The sequence below is a fragment of the Ptychodera flava genome, chromosome 19 (genome assembly GCF_041260155.1).
Source record: "Ptychodera flava strain L36383 chromosome 19, AS_Pfla_20210202, whole genome shotgun sequence".
In the NCBI taxonomy this organism is placed as follows: Eukaryota; Metazoa; Hemichordata; class Enteropneusta; family Ptychoderidae; genus Ptychodera; species Ptychodera flava.
Window position 1 is genome coordinate 10,316,868 of NC_091946.1, and position 20,462 is coordinate 10,337,329.

A 20,462-nucleotide genomic window follows, 5' to 3' on the forward strand; every position below is an offset into this window, starting at 1 on the left:
CATTTTGATAAAACGTCGCGTGAAATGTGTTCTGAAGACTCAGAGTATGAGACAAGATATCTTTGCTTTGAAAAAAGTATTAATTTTGTATCGTTAGTATCGTTTGTATCTATTTGACTGGTTGCGTTGACGACAATGTGGAGACTGCTGCTATCGTAGAAATTCAAAGTCCACTCGCCAATATCAATGAAATTCGTCACGAGTACGAGTTCTCTTCCGGTATTGACCACTTCCGTGGTGTCATTCCGTAGTAAACCTTATGGGTAGAAAATATAAAACAATTCAGAATTCTAAAACAAAAGTAACATTTTAAGTATGGAAACATAAATTAAATATTTTGACGACTTCGGAATAATATATTAATAATAATAATATATATAGAATCGCCAATTTTTCTAGTTCATGTCAACACATTGTGCAAACACCTGGTGAGGCAGACATTTTGCTATTAACAACTGTCACTACAGATCAGATATTTTTCTCTTCAGATCAGAATATTTCCATATTATTATCGGTAACCGGGCTGGAGTACATCTCAACCATTGTAAACCTTATTCTAACGTCTAAGAATGGGCCTGAGCTCGGATATGTAGGTTTGACAGACCTTGGTGACGGAGCGTACCTTGGCCAAACAATGGTACCATCAGAGGTATGCTGAAACTTGCTCTGAGCAACAGTAATGCAATTTTCGAAATGTGCCTCCGAGATACGTCAGGATGATTCAATGAAAATTATATGAAAAATAACAAAAAAACTATTTTGTAGCATACTGGGCTGCGTATTGTCACGACTTTGTTCTACACTTGGACACCGGGTAACGACCCCATGGTAGTTTGTTGTAAGCTTGAAAATCCAGCTTTTATATTTAATCAGATCAGTCGATGTCCAAGGGAGGCGGTGACCTGTACACCTCGCAATCAAAATTCTAGAAAGTTTGCGTACTGCATGCATGTCAGAAATAGATATCGAGAAAAGTAACAAAGGCGTTTGATTTTCACTGCCTTTAATGTACCAAAAAGTGCGACTAGATCGTTTCCTGCACAGACACACACACATATATATTCATGTATATTTTAAAAGTTATATTTTAAACATTCTGTTTCTGATTTTTTAAGACATATAAAGATATCCTGAGAGGCAACAAAGATAAAAGCCTTACTGAAGTCATTATAGTTCTTTTCATTTGTGATAAAAAAACAACTTGAGAAACAGTAAATTTAACACGAATACTAATTTAATACAACTATATTGTTTTGTTAATTTTTTAATTAGTACATTACTCTGACGCATACTGGTTATACAATAATAAGCACCATTTGCGATTTATACAAAATCACCTAATTTGTGTTGGGACATGGAAGTGACACGAAAAAGTTTCGCTTTTTCCCAAAAAAGAGAACACCATGTTTATTACTATGTCATTAATTTTGCGCCCCCTCCCCTCCAAGGCCACACTGAAATGCCAAGGACTCAAAAGGGTTAACTTGACTGAAAATAACTGTATAACCTTCCTAAATTGGTATTTGGATTACTCAAGAAAGTTTAAAGAAATTCTTAAAGTGACGTGAAGTCTTCAGCAACATGAACAGTTAGAGGGCATACATGAAATATGACATGGAATTATAATCGCTTTCTAAAGACACACTACTTGATTTACATATATAATCAAGACAAGAAAATATAATCTCGCGTTTATAAAGTTTTTAGAAGTTTGAAAATATTAACTAGAGAACATAAATCTTATTTCACTGCGTTAAACACTTTGATTGGGAATATTATACAAAATTTCATTGCACTTAAACTGACTATCCCTGATGAGATTTATAAAAAGCTACGATTTTATATAAATTTAAGTTTGTAAGCTGATTTCAGTTCAATGGACACAAACTTTTGAATAGCATGACGTTGAACTGGACACTGTGTACTTTGTCAGAGAATAAAATAATAAAATGCCATCTGAAAAACAGACAAATGAGCAAGAACACAAACTTTACTTCAAATATGTCTAAGACATGTCTACGATGTCATTTCCTGTCTGAAAATAAATTACCATGGAACCAAGTTTCCTTTGAAATCATAAGACAGTGCATTATGTTCCTTTGTTCTTGTTGCCATGACATTCATAAAACCACGGACACATTCTTCCGCCGTGGTACTAGCATTAGGTCCTCCCATGTCAGTCCGGACCCACCATGGATGCAGATTTACCACCATTACTTTATCAGCTTCAAGTTCAATGCTGAGATTCTTGCTGACCATGTGCAAAGCGACCTGCAAAGAGAGGAATCATTGTGCTGAACAGCTATGTAACTGTCGGTAAAGACATGTAAGCAGTCATTTCAAAATGGATAGAGTGCATACACATGCACAAAAGAAAATCAAATGTTGACTGATATATCCTGACAATTGAAAACTGTCTGGTGAACATGGGCAATTTATTGTCATGGCAACAGGGGTACTTCAAACACAAAACACCACAATTAGGTTGATGATATAAAAGTGGCAAAGATATCAAGATCATACTTAAACAAATGCGCACAGAAAATTTTGCATCATGAATGATCAATTGGATCGGACTCAGATGAAATTAAAGTCCATGTTTCATCCCCAAATTAGCAGTTTTATGTGTTCTTACATGCATTATTTCGAAAGATCTCTTCTCATTTGAGGACAAAGGTTTATTTTAGCATATAATGAGAGAACAACAACATTATTTGTCAACAACCTTTCCTATTCACACACAGGCACACTTACCTTGGAACACCTGATGCTGTAATATTGACCCATTTTATTCTCATTGATGGAAGCCACTTTTGAAGACACGCTCATGATTGCAGCACGTGATGCACTATACTCATCTTTGCCATAGTTCTGTGCCGCTTTCCTTATCAGCGGTAGAAATCTCTGTGAAAATGAAACAAAGAAACTGACATAACCACACAAACAAGTACAAGATATATCTTGTCAAATCTTCTTATCAATATTTTGACAGTAATTTTCAATGCACACATATGTGAAATATAATCAAAACAATCAACTTGGACAGTGAAGTAATCAATCACAATAGAACCCTATGTCAATACAGAGGATGTAATTTGAGAACATGTACCATTGAGAAGGGATGGACCACTTAATATGTTGGGGGGGTTGCAAAATTGGCACTTATTGACACCCTGTATATAAACAGACAAGTTCATTATTCGAGAGATTCAATCAATGCTGTGTATGGTGCCTAATCCATGCCAATATGACTTACCTTGACAGTTAGCAATGGACCAACTGTGTTCACTTTGTAAAGTGACATCATATTTTCCTCAGTGACATCTTCAATTGACGGTTCCCTCACAGCTAAGCCAGCATTGTTTATCAGCAGGTTGAGTCCATCCCCAGCCAGTATCTTTTCCACCTGCAGAGCTGCACTGTCAATGGTGGCCGTGTCTGCAACATCTGTATACCAAAGTTTTTACATTTCCCTAGATAAGTTTACTCATTTTGCAATATTAATACAATTCCTTCTGTGTGGAATGAAAAAAATCTGGACACAATAGATATATGTTATCAAGCTCAACAAAAACAAGCGATCAAAAATGTACATTAATCAAAAGTCCATATAATCTCAGTCAGAGGGACTGTACAAATAATGTCATGTAATACCAGTAACACTTTAGAGCAAAACATCTCACTCATTTAAAGAAAAAGAAAAATCATACAAGAATATTGTAAGCTCAAACGTTGTTGACATGCAACTTCTTATTTCATAGAATGTTTTCTATCATCAGAAGTTTTCTTATGACAGTTTGGATCAACGAAGAAGAATGTTTGAACGTTGAGGGCGCTATTCTGTCAGCACATGTTCAGCATGACAATCCAATGTTCCAAGACACGTACCAGATATGAACTGAAAATGCTCACGTTTCATTATATATTTCATTCTATGTAAATTTGAACCTTTGCCACATGTTTTCAACTTCATTGAAAGTAATATGATCAGTATAATGAACAATATTCACCGCCGATTAATTCTAAAAGTTCATGAAGTATAGAAATATGTAATTAGCTGAAATAAAAATATTAAAGTTCTTTGACTTCTGTCATTGTATCACCACTTTATGTGTAATTACCTTTGGCCAAGTCCTTCAAGCCATATATGCCGAACTGTGAAAGCTCATTAGATATGCAAATTATAAATTAGCTGACATGACATCTTTAATGTATATAGCAAGGTTCATCAACTTTGGTCCGGTCAATTCAAATATATATCCCTAATTAGCAAAGTTCATTAAATATGTAAATTAGGAATTGCCTGAAATAAAAATGCTTAATGACTTTCAATTATGTTGTATCATAGTATCTTCAATATATGTAGCAAGTTTTGTCAACTTCAGTCAAGTCAATTCAGATATATATCCCTAATTAGGAAAGTTCATTAAATATGCAAATTACGAATTGGCTGAAGAGAAAATGCTTAATGACTCTCAATAATATTATATTATAGTGTCATTAATGTACATAGCAAGTTTCATCAACTTTAGTCCGGTCAATTCAAATATATATCCCTTATTAGCAAATTTCATTAAATATGCAAATTAGGAATTGGGTGAAGTTAAAATGCTTGAAGACTTCTTATCTTCAATATACATACCAAGTTTGGTCAATTTTGATCGAGTCAAATCAGATATATATCCCTAATTAGGAAAGTTCATTAAATATGCAAACTAGCAAGTATCTTTCATGTCACCCCTTAATGGTTCCCACTACTGATATATTTTGGTGTGATCAACATTTGTATTAAATCTCGTCGAATTGTGTGCAGTCATTTTTAATGTATATCAATTTTTTCTAAAATCATTAATTATGCAAATGAGCAAAAAGTATGCAGGCCACAACCACCAAAAACTAATCAGTTCTTGCCATTGGCTAACTGAATCTACTTACGAGATTTGATTCTGATCTGATTAGCTGTTTTTGAGATATCGGACCAACAGACAGACAGACAGACAGACAGACAGACAGACAGACAGACAGACATCGCTGCGACATATGCTCACGTGTGTGAACACGTGAGCAAAAAATAAATAAAGACCATGAGGAATGATCATTCCTAAAAGTCTTTGGATTTGTAACGGATCTATGCCAATCTGTGCATGGCATTGTTGTGTCAAATAGACAACAGACATGAACTGAAAATGCTCACGTGTTTTCATAGATATTGCATTTGTCTGTAAATTTAAACTTTTGCCAATAGTTTTAAAGTTTTTTAAGCTGTGATGATCAAGATCATGGACATTATCATGACAGACCAATGACAACGGCCTTTTATTTACAAATATGAATTCGGTGGAAAAAATGCTGAATGTCTTTGGCTTCTGGCATTGTATCAGCATTTACATAACAAGTGCAATTGATTGGTACAGTGCTTCACACTGTATAGGCCAAAGTGATATCACCATAAAGTAATGAAAAGCCATATACGCATTCTTTCAGAAAACCATTTTTATTTTTAAGAACTCAAGTAAAAGATAAACAACATGGCTATTTTTGATAAATCTTTCAAGAAAATAGATTAAAATGAGCCATTGAGAAGGACATAGTTTAAATAGCAATAGAGAGTTAGTATGAGTAGTACGGAGAAATAATGGAGTGTTTTTGTGTAAGAGTAGTAAGGAGAAATTCCTCTGTATGAAAGTGGCTAACCAGTACTGGTCTTGCAAAGTGCCCTTGCTGAGTAATCCTTAAGTGTAATTGACATCACTGCAGAAATCTTTCAATTTTTTTTCTTTACAGTTGATTGTGAGATCATACCATTCAGTGCAAGGGGTGGTAAGCTGTCAAACTGTGAGCGTTTGGCGAGATTATTGTACCATCTCTCGGACTGAATGGTATGAAGTCAATGTCAAGCTGGCGACGTCCTCGAAGCCCGGTGTCTTCAGTGTTTCAAAACGGCTGGAGAAACATCAGGTTAACGTCAAATCAATGATATTTTGGGTTTGGCTGGGCATGAAATAAACTGAACCTGTTTTGTCCCACTTTTTCCTCGGGCAGTTCTCAGGCAGCTACGGGTAGTCACGGGCAGTAATTAGTATGACCGCAGTTTTTGATTTAATTCTATTTTACAATGCAATCCAAATTGGTTTGTGGTCACTATAGTATGACTCAAGTACACCACTTTGCATGCAATGGATGTTAGTGTAAATGTGATCAAGGCATGATCCATAGTCTGTTGTTGACTCCTCAATAACTTGTGTGTAGTTGAAGTGCTTTGTCATAAGTTCAGATAGTTGTCTTGTAGATTGTGTTTGCTTTTGTAAGTCAACATTGAAATCACCAATGATCACGGTTGGTAGATTGTACTCAAGTGTATGGATGAGCTGAAGAAGAGCATGTTGTAAGTTTGATGTAGGTGATGATGGTTGATTTTAAACACCAACAATTTGAACTAAACCAAATGTTGTTTTGTGTATTGCAATTAAGAAATCTGTATTAAAACAATGCAGTGTCTGTGGGGTAGCTTCAAGAGTGTTTTCTTTGCTGTACATAACCATACCATGATATGGTCTGGTGTTGTTTTGACGGTTTTTTATCATCCTGTCTGAAAGGTTGAAGTCTGCTATTCTGAAGTCATCATTGTGATCGCCGGTTTGTAGTCTTGATTCACTGCAAATTAGTACATCAGCTGAAGTTAAGCTGAAATCACTAGCAACATCTTGAAATGGCAATGAAGAGATCTCACATTTTGATAAGTAATAATGATCTGTTCGATATAATATATGGTAATGTGAAACAGAGTTGTAGCATGGAATGGGTTCTCATGCGTTGCATCTCTTGTGTAACATCAGTGCTAACTGATATTTGATTTTCTTGTAATGTGGTTATGTTGAGACCTGTAAGTTTAGTCACTCTGCTTAAAGCAACATAGTGTACATGACACTGATTTCTCTTGTTTGCTGTACTGAAGTCCACAACCACATTGTTAAGTGTATCACCTTGACAACGATGTATTGTTTTGGCACTAGCTGGTCTGAGTGGAAATTGTTTTCTCACAACTTCTGCATTTTTGTGTCTTCCCACTCTAAATTGCCGTGATATCTGTAAAACTGGCGTCCATCTGTGAGATACTTTGTCATGTATTAAATGCCGTTTTTCACGTCGCAGGTTTTTGCCAACACAATCGTCATCAAATAAAATCCATAGAATAGTAACATGATGCAAATCAGGTCCATCGATGTATTTGATTACTCCTGGAGTACCATTTATCAATCCATCATTTACAGACAGATTAATGCAAAGCTCAATACGCTGATTTGTTCCAATTGATAATTTAGAAACTAACCCCATTGTTTTTTGAGCAGGAAGCATGAGAACAATACCTAATGTTTTGTGTTTTATGATCTCAGAGACATCGCCAATGACTGTATCAGTAGCAGGTATACATGTTTTTATTCCTGTAAGTCTGTCATATGCTATTGCATTGTGGTCATCAACAAGTCTGTTCTCGCAATAAAGATGTACTGTCGACTCATCAATAGATGAAGTTTTTTTATCAACACTGACTATTCGAGTTTGCAGAACTTTTATGTCATGAGATGTATGCTTTCCCTCACGTATACGGTTGAGTAATTTAGCAAAATTCTGGTCATCCTTTTGCCTCATAATATCTGTTAATTCAAACATTTTGAACAGGTCTTTCCAGATGTTGACAGCCAATGGCCCATAATCATGTTGAAGGTCGTTAAATATCCAACCATCAAAGACAGGTTTTAATTGATATAAGTCGCCAAAGCTAACAACGCTGACACCACCGAAGATTTTATTGTTGGCCATTATCTGTTGTAGTCTGAGATTGATATAATTTAACATACCATTACCAACCATGGAGATTTCATCTATGAATATGACTTTTAAGTTCCTGTATTTTGCTTGTAGAGTATTAAGTCTTTCTGATGTCAGTGGTCTATAATGAAAACCTTGGGATGCAGGAATTTGAAAAGCTGAATGAATTGTAGTACCCTTAATGTTGTAAGCAGCTTTTCCAGTAGGTGCAACTAGTAATAAGTGTATGTTGTCAGGATTTTCACCAGGAAGATTTGAAAGATATTTTAAAAGTACTTGATACAATGATTTGAGAACAAGAGATTTCCCTACACCAGCGCCACCTGTTACAAAAATATTTAACGGCTCTGTCCTTGTTTTCATCCAATGTACTATGTGATAGAATATTTCTTTTTGTTTCTTGTTGAGTTTCTGTAAAAGTGGATATAATTCATTATCAGCCATTCGTGGTTGTTGAAGATCTTCAATAATGGGATTATTTGTACTGATGCCAATGTCCTGTCCAATGTCATATTTAGAATGACTCTCATCACATGGTGCAAACATACTCAATATGTCACTTGGCCTTGATCCTTCTAAAATGTCTTGATGTTCCTGATGTTGTGTATTTGGAGCAACATTATCAAACATATCAATGGCTGTGTTTTGTACTGCTTCAATAGCTTGATCTAATTCCTGAGCATTTTTATTGTACTCCTTTTCTTTAGAATCTACTTCAAATTTCACTTGCATGTAACGATCATAGTATGTTTTGCACCCTGCAAGGAGTTCATTTTCATTTCGCCAAGGATAAAACAACATTATTAACTCTCTGTAATGATTTTCTTTGTCTTTTTCCCTATGGAAACGAACATATCTGATAACTTTACTTTTGGTGCGTTTTTTATACACAAGGCCACGTATCTGATATATTGTGTTGTTTTCATCATCATCATCCTCTTCATCAGTTTTGTAGAAGTCATCATTATCTTGATAATGATCTTGCGGGTTATCTTTTAACTTTTGAAAACTGTACCATGCTGCCAAGTCTGCCAAGCACAATTTCTCAAGGGCTTTTGGGCGCCTCTCATATTTTTTCAAGATGCTATCACTTTCTATGTCAGTAGCATTTGGACGCATGTTTTGTATGTCATCAAGAGGTTTCAATAGGATAACTCTATCATCAGGGGGTGATGTGTTAATAAATGTGAAGCCGCGTGAAGCTCTTCTTAGTCTCATTTGCATAACAAGGTAAACAGCTTCTTGAGCACTAACTTCAACATGATTAAGGAATTTGTTTCCTATATGCCTGACACTTTCTCTGATATCATGACATCCTTCCCTTGCTTCTTCCACAGCCCTACTGAGCAAATTACTCATTCCACGTTGAGCTTTACTAATGTAAGATGCGATGTACATGGCACATGCATATGGATCAAGAATGAATTGAATGTCCATGTTTGCTCTCCAAGCTTTGAGTAGGGTTTCATTGTAGCTGTTAATTCTTATTTCATTTGGTGACCTCTTGAGGAATATTTTGTCTGATGTTAGAGATGACTGTATTGCATTAATATAGGTTTGTTCATCAAGTTGTAGTTTATTTAAGAATTCAGAAAAGAAAGAGTTTCTCCAAATTGTAAATCAGTAACAGCAGTCTTGATATTTTCATAGTGCTTTTGAAGGATCTGTTCTGTGCTTTCATCAGTATCCATTGGCAATGGCTGCAATATCATTGTTCTTGGCATAGGTGGCACAGGAAATCCAAATCTGCAAACACATTGGCCTTTTTTCTTACAGGTTTTTGCATGTCTGTGCATTTGATAATTTATCAATTCAGCGAAGGATTCATTACTGGTATCATTTGAACATGTAATATACTGATCTATGAATTGTGTGATGTCATCATCACTATTTTCACCATATTGTGGTGCATCTTTAATCCATACAAGCATGTGTATATGTGGTGATCCTCTTTGTTGGAATTCCACTCTGTAAAAGTAATCGTGTATTTCACCAATTGGATGATGTGAGCTCATTAGGAAATCATGCATAAATCGTTGAAATGAATAGTCAAAGTGTCGAGCACACGTAACAGGGTCAGATTTTATCAAATCAGATTTTGTATTCCAAGACATGTTCAATACATCGTCATCTGTGTATTCCTTGTTGTGAACTGTCCTTCCAAGAATTTTCAATAGATGTATCCATTTAGATTCTGCTGATGAAAATGACATGAAAAATGTTGGAATACCAAGTTGACGTATCATGGCAAATATATCTTTCTTTGCACTCTCCCAGTATGGTGGTGAACCTCTAAGTGTCTTCAACACTCTGAATCCCTCATCAAGTCGAACAATTTTATCAACATTTTGTGGTGATTGAAGCTCACCAGCTGTTAATTTGCGGCCCTTCAGATTACATTTTCGCAAACATAATGTTGCCTTGTCTTTAATCTGCTTGATTTGTAATTTTTTTAGTTTAAAGAAAATGTTAGGCATCGACTTTGCAACTCTCCTATCTTTGTGTCGAAGTTCCCATTTACACAATGTACTATATAATACAGGGACTATGCGTTTCTTTTGTCTGGGTTGACCACAATATATTGTTGGAAATGAGAGCTCCTCAGAATATTTGTCTTGAAATATTCCTAGTGGTTTATTGTTCTCGCCTGGTGCATAACAAACTGCGCCATCAGAGTCTGTGTGTTGATCATATAAAGGTGACAGCATTGTATCCAGTGTGCCAGCAGGATGATCTTCCAATTTTATTTCTTCAGTCCAATTATCATCATCATCATGATCATCATGATCATTACTGTCATCTTGTTTACATGTTTGTTTGTCAGACATGTGAGAATAATCATGATCGTCATTTTCCTCACAAAATTCCTGCCAATTGTGGTTTTCATCCTTTCTGCAAACACCCAATCTGTAGATATTGTAATCAGTTCTGCTTTATATAAGGGGCTATTTTTAACTAACCAATTAGCTGCTTGTAAGACTTTCACTGGTCTGACATTCTCTACCTGATAGGCATGACTATAGCTAATCTTTCTTTTAAATTTGACAGGTATTGTCTGCGATTCATTTAAAGTTCTAGGTAATGTAGAGACAGTAGTTGATACATCAGCTATAACATTGACTATGTTACCTCTGAGACTAACTTGTCTACCTCTTGGCAATTCTCTTATTTGCATGAATGGAATGCGTAAGGCAACAAGTCTTTCTTCTAGTGGATGTAACTGTAACTCGGGGGAATTAATGGAAATGACATGTTATTGGCCACAGAACAAGGAGGCAACTTTGACTCTTTTAAATATGAATAGCAAGTTTTACATAATGGTGCCATATCATTATCTGTAGCCTGAGATGATGCAAAGGTGTTTAACTTTTCTTTAACATTATTGTAGTTCAAAACACTTTCTCTGTACCACAGCTGTTGGCAGCACACACATACAAAATTTGGGCCATTCTGAACTGCACCGTGAAAAATTTGTATCAGCTCTTCAATAGATTTGGCAGCACTACATCTTCTGTTGTTTAGTTTGTTTAATCTATCTCTCATTTGCTCTCTCTCTCTATATGATTTATCAGTTCTTTTAATACTTTTAATATTGGCATCTCTGATCTTTTCGCTTTCCCTGAAGACCTGGTCAGTTCTCTTTGTCTTTTTAGCATTAGCATTTCTTTCCCTTTCAGTTTGTCTGTACTCATCATCAGACCTTCTCAATTTCATTGATGTCCTGTTTCTCTTGTTTTCAGTTTGTTTATACACATCATCAGCTCTCATAGTTTTCTTAGCATTGACATCTCTTTGCCTTTCAGTTTGTCTGTACAGCTCATCAGTTCTCATAATTTTCTTAGCATTGACATCTCTTTGCCTTTCAGTTTGTTTATACACATCATCAGCTCTCATAGTTTTCTTAGCATTGACATCTCTTTGCCTTTCAGTTTGTCTGTACAGGTCATCAGTTCTCATAATTTTTTTTACTTAGCATTGACATCTCTTTGCCTTTCAGTTTGTCTGTACAGCTCATCAGTTCTCATAATTTTCTTAGCATTGACATCTCTTTGCCTTTCAGTTTGTCTGTACAGCTCATCAGTTCTCATAATTTTCTTAGCATTGACATCTCTTTGCCTTTCAGTTTGTCTGTACAGCTCATCAGTTCTCATAATTTTCTTAGCATTGACATCTCTTTGCCTTTCAGTTTGTCTGTACAGCTCATCAGTTCTCATAATTTTCTTAGCATTGACATCTCTTTGCCTTTCAGTTTGTCTGTTACAGCTCATCAGTTCTTATAATTTTCTTAGCATTGACATCTCTTTGCCTTTCAGTTTGTCTGTACAGCTCATCAGTTCTCATAATTTTCTTAGCATTGACATCTCTTTGCCTTTCAGTTTGTCTGTACAGCTCATCAGTTCTCATAATTTTCTTAGCATTGACATCTCTTTGCCTTTCAGTTTGTCTGTACAGCTCATCAGTTCTCATAATTTTCTTAGCATTGACATCTCTTTGCCTTTCAGTTTGTCTGTACAGCTCATCAGTTCTCATAATTTTCTTAGCATTGACATCTCTTTGCCTTTCAGTTTGTCTGTACAGCTCATCAGTTCTTATAATTTTCTTAGCATTGACATCTCTTTGCCTTTCAGTTTGCCTGTATGCTGGATCAGCTCGTTTATTTTGCTTGGCTGTTAAATCTCTTTGCTTTTCGCTTTGCCTAAACTCTATTTGTTCTCTCTTTTCTCTCTGGCAATTATGTCTCTCTGTTTCTCTATTTCTCTATAATTTACACAATGTTCATTTTGCGCCATAGAAGATTTCTCTGTTTGTACTGGTCCAAAACTGTTTACATTTATTGCTTGTGACAAATTTTGCTCTGTGCTTTGCAGAAAGTCATAGTGACCACTATCAATTTCTCCTTCAACACGGATTGCATGATACAAAAGATGTATACTTACAGAAGAATTACCAACAGTCTCTAATGGTTCACTTAAAGTGTCAAGATGAACTGCAATATTAATGTTATATGCAAGCGCTGCAGCATTTATTTCAATGTCCCCTCCATAAGTTGCATTACCTGGTTCAGATCTGGACATATACTGCCTATAGTCATCTTGAGAGACAATATGCCATGTTTGGATCCTCATATCTGTCCCAATGTTCAATTACATAGTCAACAGTATGTACTCTTATTGCATGATGATGATCTTGTGTCCCATAGAGTCCTAGACTTATAGCACGGAACAAGCAATTACCATCACCTTCGACATTCGACATTGACCTTTGTGTAACATCTGTGAGGAGTCTGCAACTGTCTTTTTCGTTGCATGTACAATTTACTTCTTTCATTTTTGCTTTTATGCTCAGTTTTTTACTCTCATTGTAGTTTTATAGTAACGTTGTGTTATGGGTGTGCTTAATATTATAATAAGTTCTTACAGTCAATTCAAGCACTTGTATAGGAAGAAAAATTAATAATTTGACTGATGTTGCTTATTGCTTCCTTGATTTCTTCTGATGTTATGAAAAGTGAAACCTTAAAAGTTGAAGTATTGATGAAAGAATGATTGTGTTTGTTGAGATTGTAGACTATGAATGTGTTATTGCTTGTCAATATTGTGCAGTTTAGACGTTGAACCCTTTCACTACAAAATTTAGGTCCAACTTTATTGGGGAAGCTGGACCTATACAGAAAAAAGCAGTTAAAAGGGTTGTCAGTTATAAGTAGACAATGATAGAATGTGGTATGACTGTTCTTGTTTATTATGAAGTAAATGAATGCCAATTTTCAGAAATTGTAGAGAAATGTCTGTCTTCCTTATATATTCAGTACGCTGAAGTAATTCTATTTGATTGCAAATAATCTGCCTGTAAACAATACTCTTGTTTCCTATCAGGAAGTAAATGATAGAGCACTAACTTGTGTGCTGTTAAATATTCACGGTATAATTTCACAATGTACACTGAGGAAGACAAAGACAAAATTTTACTGCCTTATTTTTTTTCTTCTGCAAGCTAATACTGAATATTATCAATGTCAAATCAGTTGTGATCTAAATGCGAAATTAACCACAACAGTGTTTGCTCAAAGTACTGTCAGCAATGTTGTAACCAATGCTTGTTGACTATCAATTTGTGATCTTGAACGCGCCTCTACAGGCAGTCTGTACCGTCTATGGGCAACTGTGCCTCTTATAGGCAAGTGATTGTGTTGTACCCCTTTGGGCAAGCTATTGTTTGCGCCTCCTATGGGCAAATGATTATTGCGCCTCCTATGGGCAAGTTATTATTGCGCCCTTCCTATGGGCAAGTTATTATTGCGCCTCCTATGGGCAAGTTATTATTGCGCCTCCTGTAGGCAAGTTATTGCTGTGCCTCCTATGGGCGAGTGAATTTCACCACGTATATGGCCTCCTGGTATAATCTGTTAAAGAAACAAAAAATCAAAGTAAGACATCCATTGCATCCTGTTAAATATACATATTTGTACCGGTGAAAAAAATTGGCAAAAAAGATGAATTTGATGTTTTACAACATGTAAAGAACTTATTCCATTTTTTTCATGGAAATTATTGACCAACAAGTTCATCATTGATGACACGACACCATTCCTACAAAGGCAAGTTTGCATGACATTGGTCCAGGTATGTCAGACATATCTTTGTGAATGGCCACAAAATATAACATAATGGCTGCCTGATGGCATTGATAGTATCAAAGAACAAATTGAAATCGGTTTGGGCATGTCTGAAATATCTACCTAGATGCCTGAATGCACACACAATGAAAAGCTGCATGGACTAACAAAGAATGGCAAAAGTGAATGAACTCACACAAAAAAATATGTGGATTTAATTGGAATGTCCTAATGAATGCCCTGTGGTGATGTAATCATCAATAGACCACTTCTGCAAATGAAAAAAAACATAACACCAAGGATTAATATATAAAATGACCACTGTCATAAATTTTGTTGACTCCATGAAGTGCCATATAATTTACTAGAACAGTGATACAACATTATCGAAAGCTCTCTTAACATTTGTCACACATCTTCCATGTCCAACAATCTCTTCAAATAGCTATCTTAATGTTTTTGATGTGTGTATGACATGTCATTTTGTTTTAATGAAATATAAGGGCAACACACGGATGTAAATCTCATCAAATTAAGTTTATCTTTTAGGACCCATTTAAACCTCATTAGTTCACTCATAGAGTATACTTTTCATGAATAATAAATGAATTCATGGTTTATCATCACTTTGTCCTGTGACATTTCATCACATTACCATTTTGTCCTCATAATGATTCATTCAACACTCAAAGCTGGATAAGAAAGGGCACTAAAATTAATCTGCATATTACTAAACTTGTGTAATTTTTTACAAGCTGTACTTTAGAAAATTGTCAAAATTTACAGGATGGAAAGTCAGGAAATCTCCACACTACACACACACACTAATTGATCAGTTCCTACCAGCCGACAGGCTTTATTGATCTATCAACAATTACAGTGGTGGCCTACTCACAGGATCTTCCAAGCAATATTTGTCTGGAAGTTATGAATATGATGAATAAATGTCATTTTTTCATTATACAAGCCTTCCCACCTATGGGGTGGACCATTTGATATCCTGGGGGGGGGGGTCTGGAAGATTTTTGGGGGCATTTTACATTCTTATTCGCTTTTGATGGTAACGCATTTTCCAAGCAAAGTCTTTGCCACTGAGTACCAACCATCGAAATTCAGTAGCTTGTCCCACATTATAGGAAACTAAAAAGTATGTAAATGATCAGACATATTATTATGACGATATCATGAAAATATTACCTGAAACCCTTTCGGAGCACCACAACAGACCCTATACACAAACAATAATAGTAACTATTCATCATTGCTACCAGTGTACCTAGAATATCCATGTCCCCGCGACATCTACGAGAACGAAAACTATTGCCCAATCTAAAATCCCTAACCCTAATCTATGGCTTTGCCACGACAAAATTAGGTGCCACGACAAAATTAGCCTATCCAGCCTATGACTCTCGTCGATTGTCACAAAACAATCTTTACGTGGACTATTTTTATGAAATAATAATAACATTGACACCAGTCAAGTTGTTATTCTTCGTGCAGGACCTCTCGTGTACGCTAAGGGATACGCTGTCGGGCCGGACCCACGTGGGTTTTGGAGACAGTGCAGCGTACACAGAAATCTACCCGACCTAGCTAGCTCTGCGTACCGTGCTGTGTGTTTCAGGTGTTACACGGCCCCACCACATCTAATGGATGAATTCTACAGAGGAGCCAGCGTAGCTGACATTGGCGCACGCCAAGAAAACATTTAATCACAGAACAGTGAAGCGTAAAGTAATGGATTCTTTCAATCATGCTACAGACTTTTTAAGGTTTGTGACAGAGGGCCTTGTCTGCCTTCTTACAATGAAGCAACTACAGCTGTCATCTCTGAACAGTCGACCCCAACCAAGACTCACTTTATAATGAGCCAACAAACGTGCGCCAGAAAATCTCAAAAGCCGTTGCTCAAAAAATATGGGTCTAAATGAATACAAAGGATTTGGAAGACCTCATTAGACTAGATGAAAGATGTGATGATGTAGATGATAGTGGCGGGGGCCGTGTAACACCCGAAACACACAGCAGGGTACGCAGGGCAAGAGCCGACCGTACAAATCTATGCCATGAAAAAGTCAAGTTCGGAACTACAGCTCCCAGTCGCGATCGAGTCACAGTCGCGCTCCTTCTCAATTCTTTTGATGCATGTACCGTACTATTCACTTTCTCAACCGTAAACTCAAAGCGTCCAAGTCAAATCGTGGTATCGAACAAAGGTGCATACATCAAATCACGACATAGAATCAACACATCACACACAAATTACTTTGAATTACTTACCGACACCACACCGACAGTCCATCAAAATCACGCTTCAGAATTTGTACAGCAAAAAGCCGGATAAGCGTACTCACAGCACAGAAAGGCTGTGGAGACAAGCGAAGAACTATGTACTCGTTATGATACGACGGTATCGACGGTATAACTTGATTTACGCGACGATGGCGGGGAGACGAAAGTGCAGTAAGACTGGCTTTATGCCGCTAGGGTTTGTGGGTAAATGTATCAGACATGCCGCTGTCAATACATACTTTTTTGAAAAAGATAAATTCATTACAACAAAGTTAAAAAACAAACAAAACACATCTACATAACTGTGAATGTGTCAAGCGTTTGAACAAATTTAATCAATTAATTCTGTCAATACATACCTATTGAAGATGCCGTTGTAAAGCGCCCTCAACAGAAGGTTGGTAATGCCTTTTTTTTATTTCACTGACAACAAACCCCCATCAAATTAATTTCAGTTATGCCCATTTACCTAATTATGTATCCATATCGTACATTGATTGAACAGGTAATGTCATTGCACTGTTGCAACAGCCTACAAACGTTAACTTCACTCAGACCATTCATTTGTAAGTTATAACAAGTTTTAATAAAATACATATTTATGCAAATGAGGCTTAATTATGCAAGCCACACCCACCAAAAACTAATCAGTTCTTGCCATTTGCTAACTGAATCTATGTACCAGATTTGATTCTGATCTGATCAGCCGTTTTTGAGATATCGGACCAACAGACAGACAGACAGACAGACAGACAGACAGACAGACAGACAGACAGACAGACAGACAGACATCGCTGCGACATATGCTCACGTGTGTGAACACGTGAGCAAAAAAGGGCTTTGAATTAAACTTTACACAATTTTCTATGCATCTTTAAACACTTTAAACACTACACTTTCAAACAGGCACAAAAGATCTTGATATTCAGATACTGGTGAGTGTATTGGAACTCTATGGCATTTTATAAAGCTTGTTGGTGCCAAAAATTATACAGAATTTTTCACACCACACAAATAGAAATATCAAGTGACAGATTTTCTGATTCGTTTGAAAATTTTAGGCCAGGTTCAAAGCTCGCACTGGTAAACTGCACCCTCTCACTCGATAGCATTGATGATCGACACACAAGTTGCCATCCATGCATCACAACCTCCCAACTATACCAACGCCCCTTCAACCAAAGAAAAACGTTACTCTGAAAAGCACATTACCATTGAAAAAGATATCAAACTCAAAAGGTTCTAAGTTATTGTCCGACATGATGCATTATGAAATCTCCACCAATGAGAAATCTTCCCTGTAATTGAGTATGTAAACTAATTATATATCACTCTGGTAACTATCCCCGTGTGCCTATATTTTGTTTACTGTTAATACATTCACTACATAATTTTCAGTATTTTCTCAACAGATCAAGTCTCGACCTGTTATTGACCTCAGTTAATGGATGAATGACATGGTTTATGCACATGATTTGTGTTACAGATTTCAAGTTTTGACACTTTGAAATCGAGCACTGAAAATGACTGCTGACAACTCGACAATTATCGACAGTATCAGATAGTGTGGGACACATAAGTCGAATTCTTGCACACTTTTGGACTGTTATTAAATTATGTAAGAGAACTGTACCTTGACCTCTCTGAATGTGCAAGAAAATGTTATGCAAAACTTGAAAACTTAATCTTTGCAGCAAACAGTAAAACAAAGACTGTAACTATTCAAATGAACTTGGAGTTGAAGGACTTCCATTGAAAAGAATAGACCAGATGTGCTCTACATTACTGCCAGAGTATCTTTCTCTGAGGAGAATCCATAGTAAAGTTTCTTGATACGAGTTAGGTGCGGAATTGCGTCTTTTCCTGAAAGCCATTTCTAAACTACGTGTATTTCCTATGGGGGCTAAACTAGCTAAAAACGATAAACACGGCAAAAAAACGATAATTATCACTTTCTAAATAGCGTTCTAAGTTTAGAAATTAGCTGTAGTTTAGAAAGTTTAGAAAGTCGGGCCTTTGGTTGAAAAAATTTTTCCCAAGGATATATCGGATAAAAACGATAATTATCACTTTCTAAATAGCGTTCTAAGTTTAGAAATTAGCTGTAGTTTAGAAAGTCGGGCTTGGAGTGAAAAAGTTTCCCAAGGATATATCGGATAAAAACGATAATTATCACTTTCTAAATATCGTTCTAAGTTTAGAAAATAGCTGAAGTTTAGAAAGTTTAGAAAGTCGGGACTTAGGTTGAAAATTTTTTTCCAAGGATATATCGGATAAAAACGATAATTATCACTTTCTAAATAGCGTTCTAAGTTTAGAAATTAGCTGTAGTTTAGAAAGTCGGGCCTAAGGTTGAAATTTTTTCCCAAGGATATATCGGATAAAAACGATAATTATCACTTTCTAAATAGCGTTCTAAGTTTAGAAATTAGCTGTAGTTTAGAAAGTCGGGCCTTAGGTTGAAAATTTTTCCCAAGGATATATCGGATAAAAACGATAATTATCACTTTCTAAATAGCGTTCTAAGTTTAGAAATTAGCTGAAGTTTAGAAAGTTTAGAAAGTCGGGCCTTAGGTTGAAAATTTTTTTCCAAGGATATATCGGATAAAAACGATAATTATCACTTTCTAAATAGCGTTCTAAGTTTAGAAATTAGCTGTAGTTTAGAAAGTCGGGCTTGAAGTGAAAAAAGTTTCCCAAGGATATATCGGATAAAAACGATAATTATCACTTTCTAAATATCGTTCTAAGTTTAGAAAATAGCTGAAGTTTAGAAAGTTTAGAAAGTCGGGACTTAGGTTGAAAATTTTTTCCAAGGATATATCGGATAAAAACGATAATTATCACTTTCTAAATAGCGTTCTAAGTTTAGAAATTAGCTGTAGTTTAGAAAGTCGGGCCTAAGGTTGAAATTTTTCCCAAGGATATATCGGATAAAAACGATAATTATCACTTTCTAAATAGCGTTCTAAGTTTAGAAATTAGCTGAAGTTTAGAAAGTCGGGCCTTAGGTTGAAAATTTTTTTCCAAGGATATATCGGATAAAAACGATAATTATCACTTTCTAAATAGCGTTCTAAGTTTAGAAATTAGCTGAAGTTTAGAAAGTCGGGCCTTAGCTTGAATTTTTTTCCCAAGGATATATCGGATAAAAACGATAATAATCACTTTCTAGATAGCGTTCTAAGTTTAGAAATTAGCTGAAGTTTAGCTGAAGTTTAGAAAGTCGGGCCTTAGGTTGAAATTTTTTTCCAAGGATATATCGGATAAAAACGATAATTATCACTTTCTAAATAGCGTTCTAAGTTTAGAAATTAGCTGTAGTTTAGAAAGTCGGGCCTTAGGTTGAAAAATTTTTTCCAAGGATATATCGGATAAAAACGATAATTATCACTTTCTAAATAGCGTTCTAAGTTTAGAAATTAGCTGTAGTTTAGAAAGTCGGGGCTTAGGTTGAAATTTTTTTTCCAAGGATATATCGGATAAAAACGATAATTATCACTTTCTAAATAGCGTTCTAAGTTTAGAAATTAGCTGTAGTTTAGAAAGTTGAGCTTTACGTTGAGAAACAACTCACCGGATATGTCGGATAAAAACGTTGGTACTGCATTTCTATTGTAATGTTTTCCCAGTGTTTCAAGGGAAAACGTGTGAGTTTGTGGGAGTAGTCTTGTAGAACCAGGAAAATACTATTAGTTTCCCCAAGAAGTAAGTTTTAAAA

The 20,462-nt window shown here is 35.8% G+C and overlaps 1 protein-coding gene and 1 long non-coding RNA gene across 4 annotated transcripts in view; both read right to left on the reverse strand.

Moving 5' to 3' along the window:
• Positions 1-1,216: 1,216 nt before the first annotated feature.
• Positions 1,217-20,462, reverse strand: part of LOC139118526 (C-signal-like) — a 29,347-nt gene continuing 10,101 nt past the window's right edge. For all 3 annotated transcript variants that reach the window (XM_070681868.1, XM_070681867.1, XM_070681866.1), the window contains 3 exons: positions 3,257-3,447; positions 2,755-2,904; positions 1,217-2,271 (listed from right to left, as the gene is read on the reverse strand). In XM_070681868.1, coding sequence (XP_070537969.1) covers positions 2,047-2,271; positions 2,755-2,904; positions 3,257-3,447 — 566 coding nt within the window. In that variant the 3' untranslated portion in view covers positions 1,217-2,046. The remainder of the gene's footprint in view (positions 2,272-2,754; positions 2,905-3,256; positions 3,448-20,462) is intronic.
• Positions 13,550-16,922, reverse strand: LOC139118523 (uncharacterized). The gene is made up of 3 exons (XR_011548752.1): positions 16,730-16,922; positions 14,643-14,717; positions 13,550-14,233 (listed from the first exon to the last, which is right to left on the reverse strand). It is a non-coding gene; the product is annotated as an uncharacterized lncRNA (long non-coding RNA).